The sequence below is a fragment of the Pieris brassicae genome, chromosome 5 (genome assembly GCF_905147105.1).
Source record: "Pieris brassicae chromosome 5, ilPieBrab1.1, whole genome shotgun sequence".
NCBI classification, from domain to species: Eukaryota; Metazoa; Arthropoda; class Insecta; order Lepidoptera; family Pieridae; genus Pieris; species Pieris brassicae.
Genome location: NC_059669.1, coordinates 14,650,187 through 14,664,124, shown reverse-complemented (window position 1 = coordinate 14,664,124; position 13,938 = coordinate 14,650,187). Strand labels below are relative to the sequence as shown.

The following is a 13,938-nucleotide window of genomic DNA, read 5'->3' as shown; positions in this document are numbered from 1 at the left end:
AATAGTTTTTGGAACAATATAGCGTACTTATTAAAAATTAAATCCTCAAATTAATTGAATAATACTTTAAAACTGGATCGTCTATCATGAATTCACTGTCCCTCATTCCATTGTGCTCCATAAACTCCGTGTCTCGTTGCAGCCAATCTAAATACAGCCTTAAGTATCGGTCATCAGGTTCCAAATCCGTATGTCCCAAGCACAGCATTCTATATGCATCCTCGCCGTACTTCCCTATGCCGCATAAGTCGCTTGCCCGCCGCCATTTTGACGAGACAAACTGATAACTCAATTTCCAAATGATTTGACCACGTTTCCGTAGGCCTAATTTATCGAAGTATCTCCCTAAAGATGTCGGGTTATCATTTAATACGTGATACGGTGTTGGGTAATTCTCAAAAAAGTTTTTTATATACGGTAGAGCCATCTTCCCGGATGTCTTTGTAAGGAATATTGTGACAATCAGCATTGCCCACGGGTTCTGAGAGAATTCCTCTTCGATAATGTAATGTGGTGATTGGGGCATTATCCTTGGGGTTATGTTGAAGAAAGGGCATATATTCATAGGATCCGGTTCTTGTATTGTTAGCTGTGATAAGCTCAGCCCATCTGTTTCGGAATCTATTGAAGTCTGACCTTCTTGAGAGCTCAGGGACGTGTCTGTACTGGAACTTAAATCGAAAAATGTGCTGATGCAATTCAGATCGTTCACCATTTTCTGAAACAGATATTACGATATTAACCAATAGGATTCTTATTAGAAACATATATTTTAAAATACTCGCTAGTAGCATTTGCACCGGCTTCGTGCGTATTGGCCATTGACCACAAGAGCATTGACACATTGTGAATATTATCACAGTTTTTGCCTTACAATTAATTATATGAGTAATACCATAAATGAAAATTATCCTGCCGGAAAAATATTTTAAGGATTTTTTTAAAATAATTCGTTTTATAAATTACCTACCTGCCTGTTTAGGGTAGGGACAAAGGTCAAGATGTTAATTTATAATACGTATAGTTTAAAATCAACAGAACTATCCACAAAATATTGCTACTTGCTTTGTTACAGTTGATTTTAATGAGTCTGTCTATAGACAAGTACCTCTTCTAAATGTTCAAATCGTCAAAATTAATACAATCACGTCCATGAATTGTATGAAAAATATATTTTCGGTGTCTTTTCCGGACGCTTAAAGCCAAATATTTATGTATGAATATATGTATTAGACAAATATTTTCAATAGATGTAGGCGTATATTTTGAAGTTAATTATCAATCTTTCCACGCTGTTTTAGGTGTTCGTTCGGATTTGTTTACGATGAACTTTGACATAGATTTTTTCCTTAATGTCACGAAAAGAGAGACTATATTATAGCTATCTAGTTGATAACTTGCAATATAATATTTAACGGTAGATTAAACATTTTATTTCTAAAGTAGGGCGAAACTTACCTACAACTTATTTTTATAATTGATAAGTGACACACAAGCAAATTCTTCTTTAAATCAGTCTCTAAGTAGGGATAGTACTAATAATAATAACAATGTTAATACTGTAGCTTAAATACAAACACACATACGAAACAAGACATTAACAGTAGGTAGGTATGTAATAAAAATAATAATATTCTGTATTTATATGGACACTGGTAAAAGCCTCTTCCAAATCGTTCCACAATTTTCAATTTTTTGCTGTCTCTAACCAACTTTCTTACCAAGCGTAAGTACTATGCTAAGGTAAAGTTATTTAAAACTACGTAAATACGTAACTGAATGTTTGTGGACGACTCTACCCTATGCTTACAGCATAGATGACTAGATACATATGGTGACTTTTACCTTATCGAATAACGACATTTAATTTGCTACATAGCTCTTTGTGTAAGTTTAAGAGCTGCTACTATATGTAAAAAAGAGGACGCTCACCAGATATCTGGGAAAATTTAATAAAAGAGATAGTGGGAAAATAATGGAAAATAGTAGCGAAGATAAGAGACAAATGCCTTCACTCCGTCGGATGTCGTTCACTAATATTAAATACAATAATAACATAAACTTAATGTAATTTTGAGCTATTCCTTAGATATGGAACTTATTCCTCAACTAGCCAAACTGTATTATTTTTGATACCTCAAGAAACAGTACATTTGATGGCGTGTCCACAATCGCGGATTAACCAGCAAATTTGAGAACTGTTTTTTTAGTTACCTCATAGAATTCAAAACATTTCTGCCTGACCGTTTTTTGATGTTTTACAAAATGAAATCTACACCAAATTTTCCCGATAACTTTCCTCTCTCACTTGTTAAAGTATATTCGGTGTAACAAACTTCCATATTCTAGAATAAACCAGCTAGTTCACCGCTCTCCAACCAGTCATCGACTTCTGCGCCCTCAACTCACACTTTGTATAAGTGAAAGAAGAAATTGCAGTGTCTAGTTCGATCCTCCTCCTCCCATACATGTCAGTTCTACAACTTGCATGTACTAACTGGTTCTCTGGAGGCAGCGAACTGGATGATTTGTAATTATTTTACGTGCAATTCAACAAAATTGTTGGATTGTAAAAAAATCTAGTACATGATAATTGTAGAGGCAAGGGCGGCAAAAACTTCACAGCCCATACCTTGAAAATTTGTAAATACACCACTGGTGTCAAACACAAACAAAGTCACAGATCACAACAGTGTGTCAATGTCATTGAAGTTCCCAGAACTCCATACACTACTGACTACCATTATCCTTCAAGTCGGTACCTACGAAACAAATAACTACCAAGACGTTTATATGGCCGATTTATAAGCTACAACGCAAACACTTTAGCATAAACCACACATTATTAGTGTAATTGCACATATTTCCTACAACTTCAAGGTGGTTAAGATCTCCGGAAGTTATTTGTAAACGACATTATACTCTATTTTTATATTGCTATTCTTTAGATAAATTGTCTCTCCAATAAGATATTATATGTTACAATCCTAACTTAACACTAATAAGTAGTTTAAAACTAACTAAAAATAATAATTCTTAACAGAATAAAGTATCCAATAACATTACCTACAGTCTCTATCAAGGTGAAACATATACTGACTTAAAGAATTTAGATTTGTTGTTGTGTGACAAATGTCTATGCATATAATAAATCTTTACCAAGTGGCAAACATGCAAGAGGCTCACTTGATATGACACCATGGACACTAACAATGCCACAAGGCTAGTAAGTCTATTGCTGGCCTTTTAAGAATTGGAGGACTCTTCTTATTGTTGGGAGTGTTGGGAGTCTTCGGAGTGTTTTAAAAAACACTGAGTTGTGGATCGAAAGGGAATTCTTAATTATTAATACCAATATGCTGTGTGATGTAGGTAAAAGTATAGAATTTGGACCAAAATTTGTTTAAAAAGCAAAGAAATAAAGCCAATCTTATTTTACTTGAGTCTATTATTCTGTCCTTGAACTGGCCTTGACGATTCTCGGGAAAACTGTGTTTTTCTTATTTAATAGATTTTTACTTAAACTTGAATTTTTTTTTGTGTGTTTTGTTGTGTACTTTTCAGTCACCGTGACCACACACACTGAAAAGTACGCGAAACGTCGGAAAAAAAATTAAATTTAGAATTATGTAAATAACTATGAGTTTTAAAAATATTACATAGCTTTAATCCGTTCAAAAAGTGTTTTTCATAACTTAACTTATTATTATGACATTATGCTAAATAATATATGACTTTATGATAATTTATATGAATTAATATGCATGCCTATTTTGTATGGCTGATTGTGTGGATTTTCATAGTTAATCAATCTAAATGTACTTTCTTTGCAAATAAACGAGTTATTGTTATAATGGTAGTACATATTTGTAAAAAAAAAATGTTTATTATGGAACATAAGATACAAGTATCACTTATTCCACGTCATTAAATTTAAATAAGTAGACATCCCTACTCATCGGCGAAGAAGACGGAGGATGTAGGCCCAGAGAAAAAACCGGCGTAAAAAAAACTCTCGGTACTCTTTTAAAATAGCAAACAAAACTTATTTTAAAACATATATAGCAAAGTAATTAAAAGTAGCTTGTCTAGCACAAGTCCCAGGCCCTTTTATCAACTAGATAATCGTTAACTTTGTAGCAAGCCTTTTTACAAAGCTTTTCTTTAATTTCTTAAATTTATTAAAAGGCAGAAATAAAAGAGCCTCCGGGATTTTATTCAAGAAGAGTATCCTTATCCTAACGAATAAGGTATCAAATTTTTAGAGCAGTGTTGGCCAAGTGGCTTCAGCGCTTCCTGAGGTCGTAGGTTTGACCCCCGGGTGTGCAACAATGGACTTTATTTCTTAACATTCGCTTAACTTCTGAACTCGGCTTGCTTTAGACCCAAAAAGTCACTGATCTGACTGATCACCTATTATGAAACATATACATACATCTGAGGCCTAAAAAGCTGCCACTATTTTTTTTAGGTTATTTATTTTATTAGCGATTTGTTATTGCAAATTGAGTAGGTGCACTCAAATTATACACAGAAACGATTAATATATTCTATAGTTTTTTTTCTAAATTAATTTTTTTTCGTAGATAAGTGTATAATGGCCAAGTTTTATATATAAGAAATCCGTAAAAACGGTGTTGAAAGTAGTTATTTGTATCTACGGTATTATATAAATGTGCCTTATCTAAGCTAGTAATTTGGAGTCATATACGTTTCTTTATATATTCTAAAAAATCTTTATTTATTCGATGTATCGAAAGACATGTTTAAACGTCACTTCATAGAAGCATATAGGTAATAAGAAACTGTGAAATTGCGCCACTGACATATGAATTTTAATTGAAATGTTTTTCAAACATGTAACCTCAGGGCTATTCTTTGTTTAAACTGTACTCATAATAAACTGAAAGAATTTCAATGCGAGAATGACAAGAACATGTACATCATACAATTTTAATTTACGAATAGACCTATACTAAAATACAACAGAAACTTAAGTCTAGTTTCTAGACCTGCCAAACCATTGATTACTTCACAATGTTCAAGCAGACTGTGATTTTAGATTCATTTTGGTATAAAAACCTCTGAAGCATAACTTCATTTGCCTAGAGTTAGGCAAAATTATAATCTATGATCTGTTCTGTTATCTATGATATTATTCACTAACAAACACTATACTTTATAATGTTGTTAGTATTGTTTATGAAGCCTGTAAGCTACATAAATGGGGCATTGTAAAGGACGCATAATCTGTGTATGTAAGCAAGACCTTTTTTCGCACTTCTCTGCTGAATTCATTTAAGAATAGGTTAAAACAACTATTGATGTCCTAAGCCTTACTTATTATAGCTACTAGTATGTTTGTCGTACTCCTGATTTATAAATTTTGTATTGTATTGTCTACTTAAATAACATTCTACTGTCATGTTTTGCTTTGTATCTTATTGTTGATATATCCCATGTGTTAATTTTATGTTTTATTTATTTTTTTACTTTTATTGTATAAAGATTTATCTGTTTTGTTTCCTAAATAAATAAATAAGACGTGACCATTCGAATCAGATTTCTTACCTAATCATTACTTTTATTTGTGGATGCCTAATAGTAAATGATAACCTATTATAATGGGAAATACTAATAGGTAACGTGATTATAAATTATAATTAAAACTTTAATTAAGGGTTTTCCCAATTCCATAACATTTAAGTGGGGATGTATGAATGTTAATCGATATTTTTGACTAGTGCTATATATTGCTGTGTAACACAGTAAATAAAAAATAATGTACAGTTTACCTAATAAAAATCGTAACATTAATTATTTGTCTTTTAAATATTGATAAGTCACCAAATAAATAATAATATAATTTATTTAAAATAGAATCCTAAATTGATATAAAGCTTTATTTATAAGGCTTTATTTGATAATGAGGAAATAATTTACGTAAAGAATTTAACTCTATTGAAACCCTTAAGTTTTTCCCCTGCGTTCTTTATAACCGTATACGGCATATATACAAATCGTATATAGAATCATTTGAAAACTAAACCTGACATTTACATAATAATAATAGCAAAATTAGATATTAGTATCTACTGTCCGCTAGCCAATTGCAAATGCAAATAGCTATCAGGTGTGCTCACAGCTGGCAGACAATACACCGTTTATATTAATCCCCTATGCTTCATTGTTAATTTTTCTCATACTAATTACGACAGTGTACGAAGAAATTAAAATCCGTCGCCGCTTTCGTCTGTTTAGGTTGAGTTATCGGTGAAGCAACACGTGTTTCGCGCTTCTCACGAGAAAAACACCGTAATGTTGAACACTTTGTGGCGAAAATCAAAACATTTTATCGGATATCGTGCGAGTTTATAGTTTGCTTGAATTGTGTGTTTGTGGTCGCAGTATTCATTGGTTGCGTGTTTAATATGGATTCGTGCCTAGGACTTCATTATGGTGAGTAGAAATCTTAAAAATTGTCATAAATAATAGAGCTATACTCGTGCGTCTTGATCGTAGTAAATTTTGAATTCGTTTAAAATACTAGTTCTATTAGTTTGATGATCATACTCGTTTATGCTAGAAGGGCCTTCAGATATAGTAAAGTTTATATCCGGCATTATATATCGAGAAATTTAAATAATTGGTACTTGTCAGTAGTTGCAAAACGAACAAGTTTTTTTCATTCATAATAACACAGTAACATTACGAAAATAAAATTTGTCACGCTTTACAGCTAAATTGTTTCTTGTGTTTCTTGTAGATATAGAACTATTGTAGATATGTAAACACATTGAATAACTAATATGAATAAGGATCACTTGTTGGAAATAAAGTCGTATATTACCGTCATTATTTAAGTTTTATTATTGTTTATGTTAAAGAACAGTCTCAAAGTACATACAAATTATTATTAGGTCCTTACATATGAAATTGGCGTTTTGTCGTACTGGCCACTTTGACCTCAAATACCTCCTCTTTGGTTAGGAATTTCAAATTCAAATTTGTTCAGCTATTTACTCATGTATTTGTGCTTCGATGACCGTCATTCATTTGTTTTTTTCTTCTGTTTTTCACTCATTTTACAAAATGGAAAACTTAAAGTATCGCATTATTTACGAGTACGAGTTCCGCCGTGGCACTAGTCCTGCGGAAACGACTCGAAGGGTGAATGATGTGTATGGCGGTCATGTTGCAAAAGAAAACACAGTTCGTTTTTGGTTCCAACGTTTTCGTTCTGGAAATTTCGACCTGCAGAACAAGCCCCGTGGACGGCCTGAGACCCAAGTTGATAATGAAGTATTGAAGGCTATTGTGGAAGCTGCAGGCTGCGGTGTTAGTGATAAAACTGTTTTAATTCACTTGAAGCAAATTGGGAACATTAAAAAGCTTGAAAGGTGGGTACCTCACGAATTGACTGAAGCAAACCGGCAAACGCGCGTCGACTGCTGCGTTACATTACTGAACCGGCACAATAATGAAGGTATTTTAAACCGAATCATTACCTGTGATGAAAAATGGATTCTTTACGATAATCGGAAGCGCTCAGCGCAATGGTTGGATCCTGGCCAGCCAGCCAAATCCTGCCCCAAGCGAAAATTAACCCCAAAAAAGTTACTTGTAAGCGTTTGGTGGACTAGTGCCGGTATTGTTCATTGCAGTTTTCTCAAATCTGGCCAGACTACTACGGCTGATGTCTATTGTCAGCAATTGCAAACCATGATGGAAAAGCTAGCGGCTAAACGACTTAGGCTAGTCAATCGCTCCACGCCACTGCTACTTCACGACAACGCTAGACCACACACTGCACAACAGACGGCTACCAAATTAGAAGAGCTTCAATTGGAATTTCTAAGACATCCTCCGTACTCCCCGGACCTTGCTCCACAGATTACCATTTTTTTCGAAATTTGGACAACTTCTTGCAAGGAAAAAATTTAACTCTGATGGGGCAGTCCAAATCGCCTTCACAGATTTTATTGATTCCCGTCCGATTGGTTTTTTTAATAAAGGGATCAATGAACTACATATGAGATGGCAAAAGTGCATAGAAAACAATGGTTCATACTTTGATTAATTAAATATATTATATTTAAAAATATTCGACTTTTTGTTCCTCCCATACAAAACGCCAATTTCATATGTAAGGACCTAATATAAATCTAAATAAGGTATGAATCCGAGATAATTAAGTGCTGATGTAGAAATCGACTCCTTGCTTTAAAAATCCGTGGCCCACAACTATGAGCCTCGACTATATACTGTACATTCCACTAAATTTTTCAATCATATACCTTTAATGAATATTCATGTCTCATTTTTCATGAGGTATCACATCATCAGGTGAGCCTCCTATCCGTTTTACCCCTGTTCTATAAAAAAATTAAATAGTTTTTTTTTATATAAGCCCCCTGTAACGGGATGCTCATGCTATGGTCAGTCGTATTGCTGGAAGACTCACAAGTGCGTTTAAACTTATTTTTAATATATTTCCAAATTGATACAGAGATAACATTCAATAGATTTGAGGGTTAACTACGCTTTTAAAGAACGTGTTTAATGATTTGCAAAGTGATAACAACAAGAAACAAACACAACACGTACTACACCATTATAACTGAAATGGCTACATACATTTTTATATTATGTAAATATGTTAAGTGAGACCGCCGCTCATGGACACTCACATTGCAAGAAGACTCGCAAGTGCGTTGCCGGCCTTTTAAGAACTGGTACGCTCTTTTCTTAAAGGACCGGTGTCTATAATGGGATAATGGGATTTTAGCCTTCATATAAAATTATTTATGTCCATCGTATTTTGTTAATCGTTTATTTTAGTACATATATAATAAGCGCTTGAAAATATTATATTTACTGTAAACTCGAGACTGGTCGACCATAATTCAAGTTTTTACTGAGTTTCGTGTTGTTTTTGCCTGCGGATACTATGACGCAATGTTGCTTCGTAAGCATTTTTTAATCTCATTCGTAGTTCATAATACTAACGAATATTCGTTATGTATCTAGTTCATATATACATATTAAGTTTCTCATGTAAATAAAATACATTTTTTGTAATGCACAATAAAGTTCTTTAAGCATTATATTTTGAATTAACTATATTTTCTGTAAAGTCAAAGTCAAAAATAATTTAATCATATAGGTAACACAATGTACACTTATGAACGTCAATAAAATAGAAATATACATTAAATGCTTCTAATTATACATTTACTGCCAGTCCTCAATCAAGGGCGTAGAACGGAAGAGAAGGACTGGCAATAAACTAAAAATTTAGGGAGAGACACAACCGATGCACTGGCAACACAGAAAATGCTATTCGCGGTGCCTGCTGCCCGGCTGAATGAGCGGTTACCACCTTTTTGCCTATTACAACAGCAAAATTATATACATATTAACATTTAAATGATAGCAAGATTGAGGCGGAGGCGAATATATAGCACAGTTTTTCCCGTGGTATACGTTACCTCAAGAGACTATTATGAATGATGACGAGTTTAGATAAAACGTATATCTATGTATAATAGATCACAGCAATTTGTGCTAATTAACTCCTGGGGTCAGCCATTAGAGATTGATACGGGTCAATTTATATAAAAACTGTATTGTACGAGGAGACAAAAACGACACGCGGCACGTCAGGACATCATTATTTTATTTCAAAGTTAATATTGCTATGACTTTAGTTCGTATTTAAACTGAAGTATACCTACTCCTGTAATTCGTAAACTTACTTTAATGATTTATTGAGTGTATAAAACATTATTTTATTCAGGCGCTCCCGCTGACATTGCGTGGAGATTATAAGCATATGACTATATGGCTAAGGTATTTTAACATTTACGGGAGTCATTGTTCGTGCCAAGTTGTAGACTTTGAGCGTTCTGAATCATGCCCAGTGCAAACAGTCAGATGCGATTACAATTATACTCTGTAGAGATAAAGTATTTACTAAAATATTTATAATTATATTTATGTACAAAGCAGTACATAAATATAAAAAAACTAAATCGGGCGAATTTAAGTAACAACTACTAAACGCTCATAGATACGTTGAGGCTTTAGTTCGATTATCAATTAGTTATTTATTTGCGTATGATTTATAACATTATAAGAGCCGTGTTAGCCTCACAGTTCGAGTTCTGTGTTAGAATGTCGGCTGTCACAGGTATTTATTTCTGTACGACTTTTTGAATCGTAGAAGAATTGTCTATTAAAATGATTAAAGAGATACAGATATCTATTAGGTTTAAAGAATTGCAGCTCTCTGGATTATTATTTCTTGTACCTTAATCATATCGATGATAATTATTTTGTATAGTTCGATGTTCGATGTTTCTGTTCGTAAAGCTAATCATTTTTAACATGACAAGCGAGGTCAAATTATTACACAAACAAACATCTTATTAATGTTGCCTATACTTATACATCCTTGAATATTTTAAATAAACTAAATTGTCAAATATTTTATGTGACATCCTTATCTAACACAATTTAAATTATGTAAATTACAAGTAAAAAGATCGTTTTTAAATATTTTTTATCAGTCATTAGCAAACAATATTAACAAAAAGTTCTACATTTTGTCTAGACTTTGTGTGAATACGTTCCTGACTTATTCGTGATTATTGTGCGACCATAGTGTTCCTGGCATAACCCACATATAGGTAATAAAAATAAGCTTGACATTGAAATTTCCTATAGGATATGTATGATAAGGCATTTCGAAAATATTAATATTAAAAACTCTACTAGAAACGTCGTAATAATTTCACAGAATGCAAGCAATTCAATATTAAACTTGTTATATACATGTGTAGGAAATTGCAGACAATTGAAATATTTTTACGTGAGTATTGAAATTAATAAAGGCAAGTATTTCTAGCCATAACACGCCACTCAATTTGACACAACCAGGTACATACTCGATGCTGCTGGCAACATAGAAATAGAATAAGTTGGGAGCCCGTATCATCGTCCGTTGTTAAGGCTGGTTTGCCTTCAGCTGAAGTATTTCCGAACCAATTAATCTTAGGGTGCTTGAAGAAAAAAACGTATCAACTACCAATTCTTAAAACCGGCAATGAACTCGCAAGTCCGCTTGCTCCTTGTTTTATAAAAAAAAACTCAAAAATTTATTTCTTTTTTCTATAACTGTCATGCTAAGTCTTAGAGCTAATCAAATGTTTAGTAGGTACGTATATATATATATTTTGGTCATTCGAGAACGTTTCGATTTATAACCCCTTATTGAATACAAAAACAAGTTAATTAATACAAGCGCTACGAAAGATATTTAAGATCCAATTTTGATATTAAAAAATATAACATAAGTCTATCGCTAAAACGTGATTTAGTCAATACCAATAAAAGTCAAACGTTTGTAGCTATCACAATATTTATTGCGAAAACGTGATAACAATTTTAATAAAATACAACATTTGTGAAATACCATAGCAATAATCTAATGATTTTTTTATTACTGCGAAAGTGTAAACATACAAAAGGTGTAGTTTTTTCGTATATAATTATGTATTTCACAACAAAATTCAAAATCAGAATGACAGAAATATTTTTACAATTCCCGTAAGGACCACGTAACCAATAGAAAATTCAGTAATTCTAAATTTTCTGGCAATGTAGCTATAAGCTAAGAAACACACGGATAGAACACAATATTAACATCTCAATGTTAATTGAAGTTAGTAGTAAGCTTCCTCAATAGCCTAGTAAAAATAATAATACTTTATTTTTATAGTGTCAAACATTTTTCGAATTCCTGTTGTGTCAAGTATTTTTTGAATTTCATTAGCGACTCATTGCGACGAATTCAACATGGATATTCGTTTTCATATGTTAAATAATATCACATACCATGTTGTTCACTCCTAAGCCCTCACTTGGGTCTGACTATATAGGCCATGGCGATTAATAGGGCGCCAGATCATCATCTAAAAAATAGTAGAATACATTTAAGTTAATTAATGTACCGAACATCCATACGTTGTTAGAATATTTACATCTGAGTGCTTACGCAACGCTTTCTTACGAGAAAGTAAAACGTATCCGTCCACAGAATAAAAAGACATTTTAATTATAATGATTTTTGTATAACATATTCATTATAGCATCTTTGCTACTTAATTAAAAATACATATGATTAAATGCCGTAATACTGAAGTAAAACAAAACTATCAAACTGTCCTTTCAGAATCTAGCTTTAGTTATAAAACCCCGTAAATTGGTTTACTAGGTTATCTTTAAACCACATCAATATCAATTTATCTAAGGCGTCCTACTTTTTAGAAACATTGTTGATGACAGCACTCAAATGTGACACAACTTACAAAAAATTGCCATACATTCCATTTAAAAGACATTCTATAAATTATTCTTATTTTAAAATTTAACAGAATGAAGAATGAAACAGGTAAAGAAATCTGATTGGCCCTGGCGCCAATGATTTCTATCTATGATCTATTGGAACTAAGATGCGGCATAATATTGTAACACATGCAAAATTCATACCAGTATGTGAAGGTTATTAACCGGCTAATACAATTGAATAATTTGAATATGACGTCAGATACTTTTAAAATAATTAATCATGAAACATCATGAAATTTAATATAAATGTTAGATCAAATTTTAATCTAGTTTCAAGATTTGTCGAACCATTTTTGCGAAGAAGTTTGATTTTTTGGACCTAGACGATAATATGACTTGAGAAAAGTCATACGAATTAGAAAATGAACAGAAAAGGATATCTTTCTTTGTAAACACAGTTGCAGGAATATTTTAGTTTTTATATTACTTTTATCGAACGTTTTTGATAAGATTTTTAATGATTTAAATGCAAAGCTAATCGATGTAAGTGCATAACATTGCTATAATTAAAATTACACCTGTTGCACTCTCTATTGAATCGTTTCCAGGTACACGAACACTACATATATTTACCAGTTAGGTGATTTTTATGACTTTATCTATAAAGGGAGGTTACGTTCATAAAATATTGAAAGATAAACTAAAAGAATGAACATGTCAACGAGAGATGTAAAATTACGTTACAATTTTTCTATTTCTTTTTTAATAAACTTGTCTTTAAAAGAAACCTCTGTTGTTGTCTTATTCTCTTATTACCGTCTATCCCAACATTAGACTAATAAGCAATTTAAAAGTATACTAAAAAAGGTTTATAATATAGGAAATTGTCCAATAAAACTACTTACAGTTTCTATTAAGAGGAAGAAAGTCTATATAGTATTGGTAGTCTTTCTTGCAAATTATTCTCAAGCGGAAATATTAATCGTTTGATGTACCACAGTATAAACGACAGTTAATAGGATATCACAGATTATCTATGCTATAAACAATTTACCTAATTTAGCAAATTATGAAATGTCATCGTTCAAATTCACCACCGAGACTTAAATTACTTAAAATATTTTAATAACTATTAATTAATCTTACAGGCTCTAATTATCTCTTAAATTCTAATTAAAATTTAAAAAATTGCGTAACGAAAAGAGAATTAAGTGTAAAATTGCACTTAGTAACACTATGTATATTTGATGAGAATAGAATTATATTGGTGAACACATTTTGAATCAAATTGTCTATATGTTTGTACTTTTGTATATAAGTTATCATATTGGTGCAGTCTTACGTTAGAAAACATAAAAATACGTAATTAAATGTAGTTTTCTACGAAATCAGATTGATGATGACGACTCGGTCATCATCATAAATTAAAAATCTGAATTATTTAACCAGTTTGTGACATTTATTCGTTTGAAAAATTTACAAACAGATTATGTATCAACTACATAATTAATAAATTACATAACATACAATAATAGACATAAGCATGCCGATGTTTTTCTTCACTGTAAAAGCATGTGTTAAATACGC

At 32.1% G+C, this 13,938-nt stretch overlaps 2 protein-coding genes across 4 annotated transcripts in view; one reads left to right on the top strand and one right to left on the bottom strand.

The window, feature by feature from the left end:
• Positions 1-26: 26 nt before the first annotated feature.
• Positions 27-12,331, bottom strand: LOC123709218 (methyl-CpG-binding domain protein 4-like). Its single transcript, XM_045660344.1, has 3 exons — positions 12,059-12,331; positions 11,899-11,975; positions 27-718 (listed from the first exon to the last, which is right to left on the bottom strand). The coding sequence occupies exons 2-3, from the start codon at positions 11,899-11,901 to the stop codon at positions 38-40; spliced, it is 684 nt and encodes a 227-aa protein (XP_045516300.1). The 5' UTR covers positions 11,902-11,975; positions 12,059-12,331; the 3' UTR covers positions 27-37.
• Positions 6,212-13,938, top strand: part of LOC123709217 (calcium release-activated calcium channel protein 1-like) — a 30,244-nt gene continuing 22,517 nt past the window's right edge. The window contains exon 1 of one of the 3 annotated variants that reach the window (XM_045660341.1): positions 6,212-6,459. Coding sequence is in view for 1 of the 3 variants with exons in the window: in XM_045660343.1 (XP_045516299.1) it covers positions 6,457-6,459 (3 nt within the window). In the remaining 2 variants the exon portion in view is untranslated. The remainder of the gene's footprint in view (positions 6,460-13,938) is intronic. The other 2 variants (XM_045660343.1, XM_045660339.1) reach the window with 2 other exon arrangements.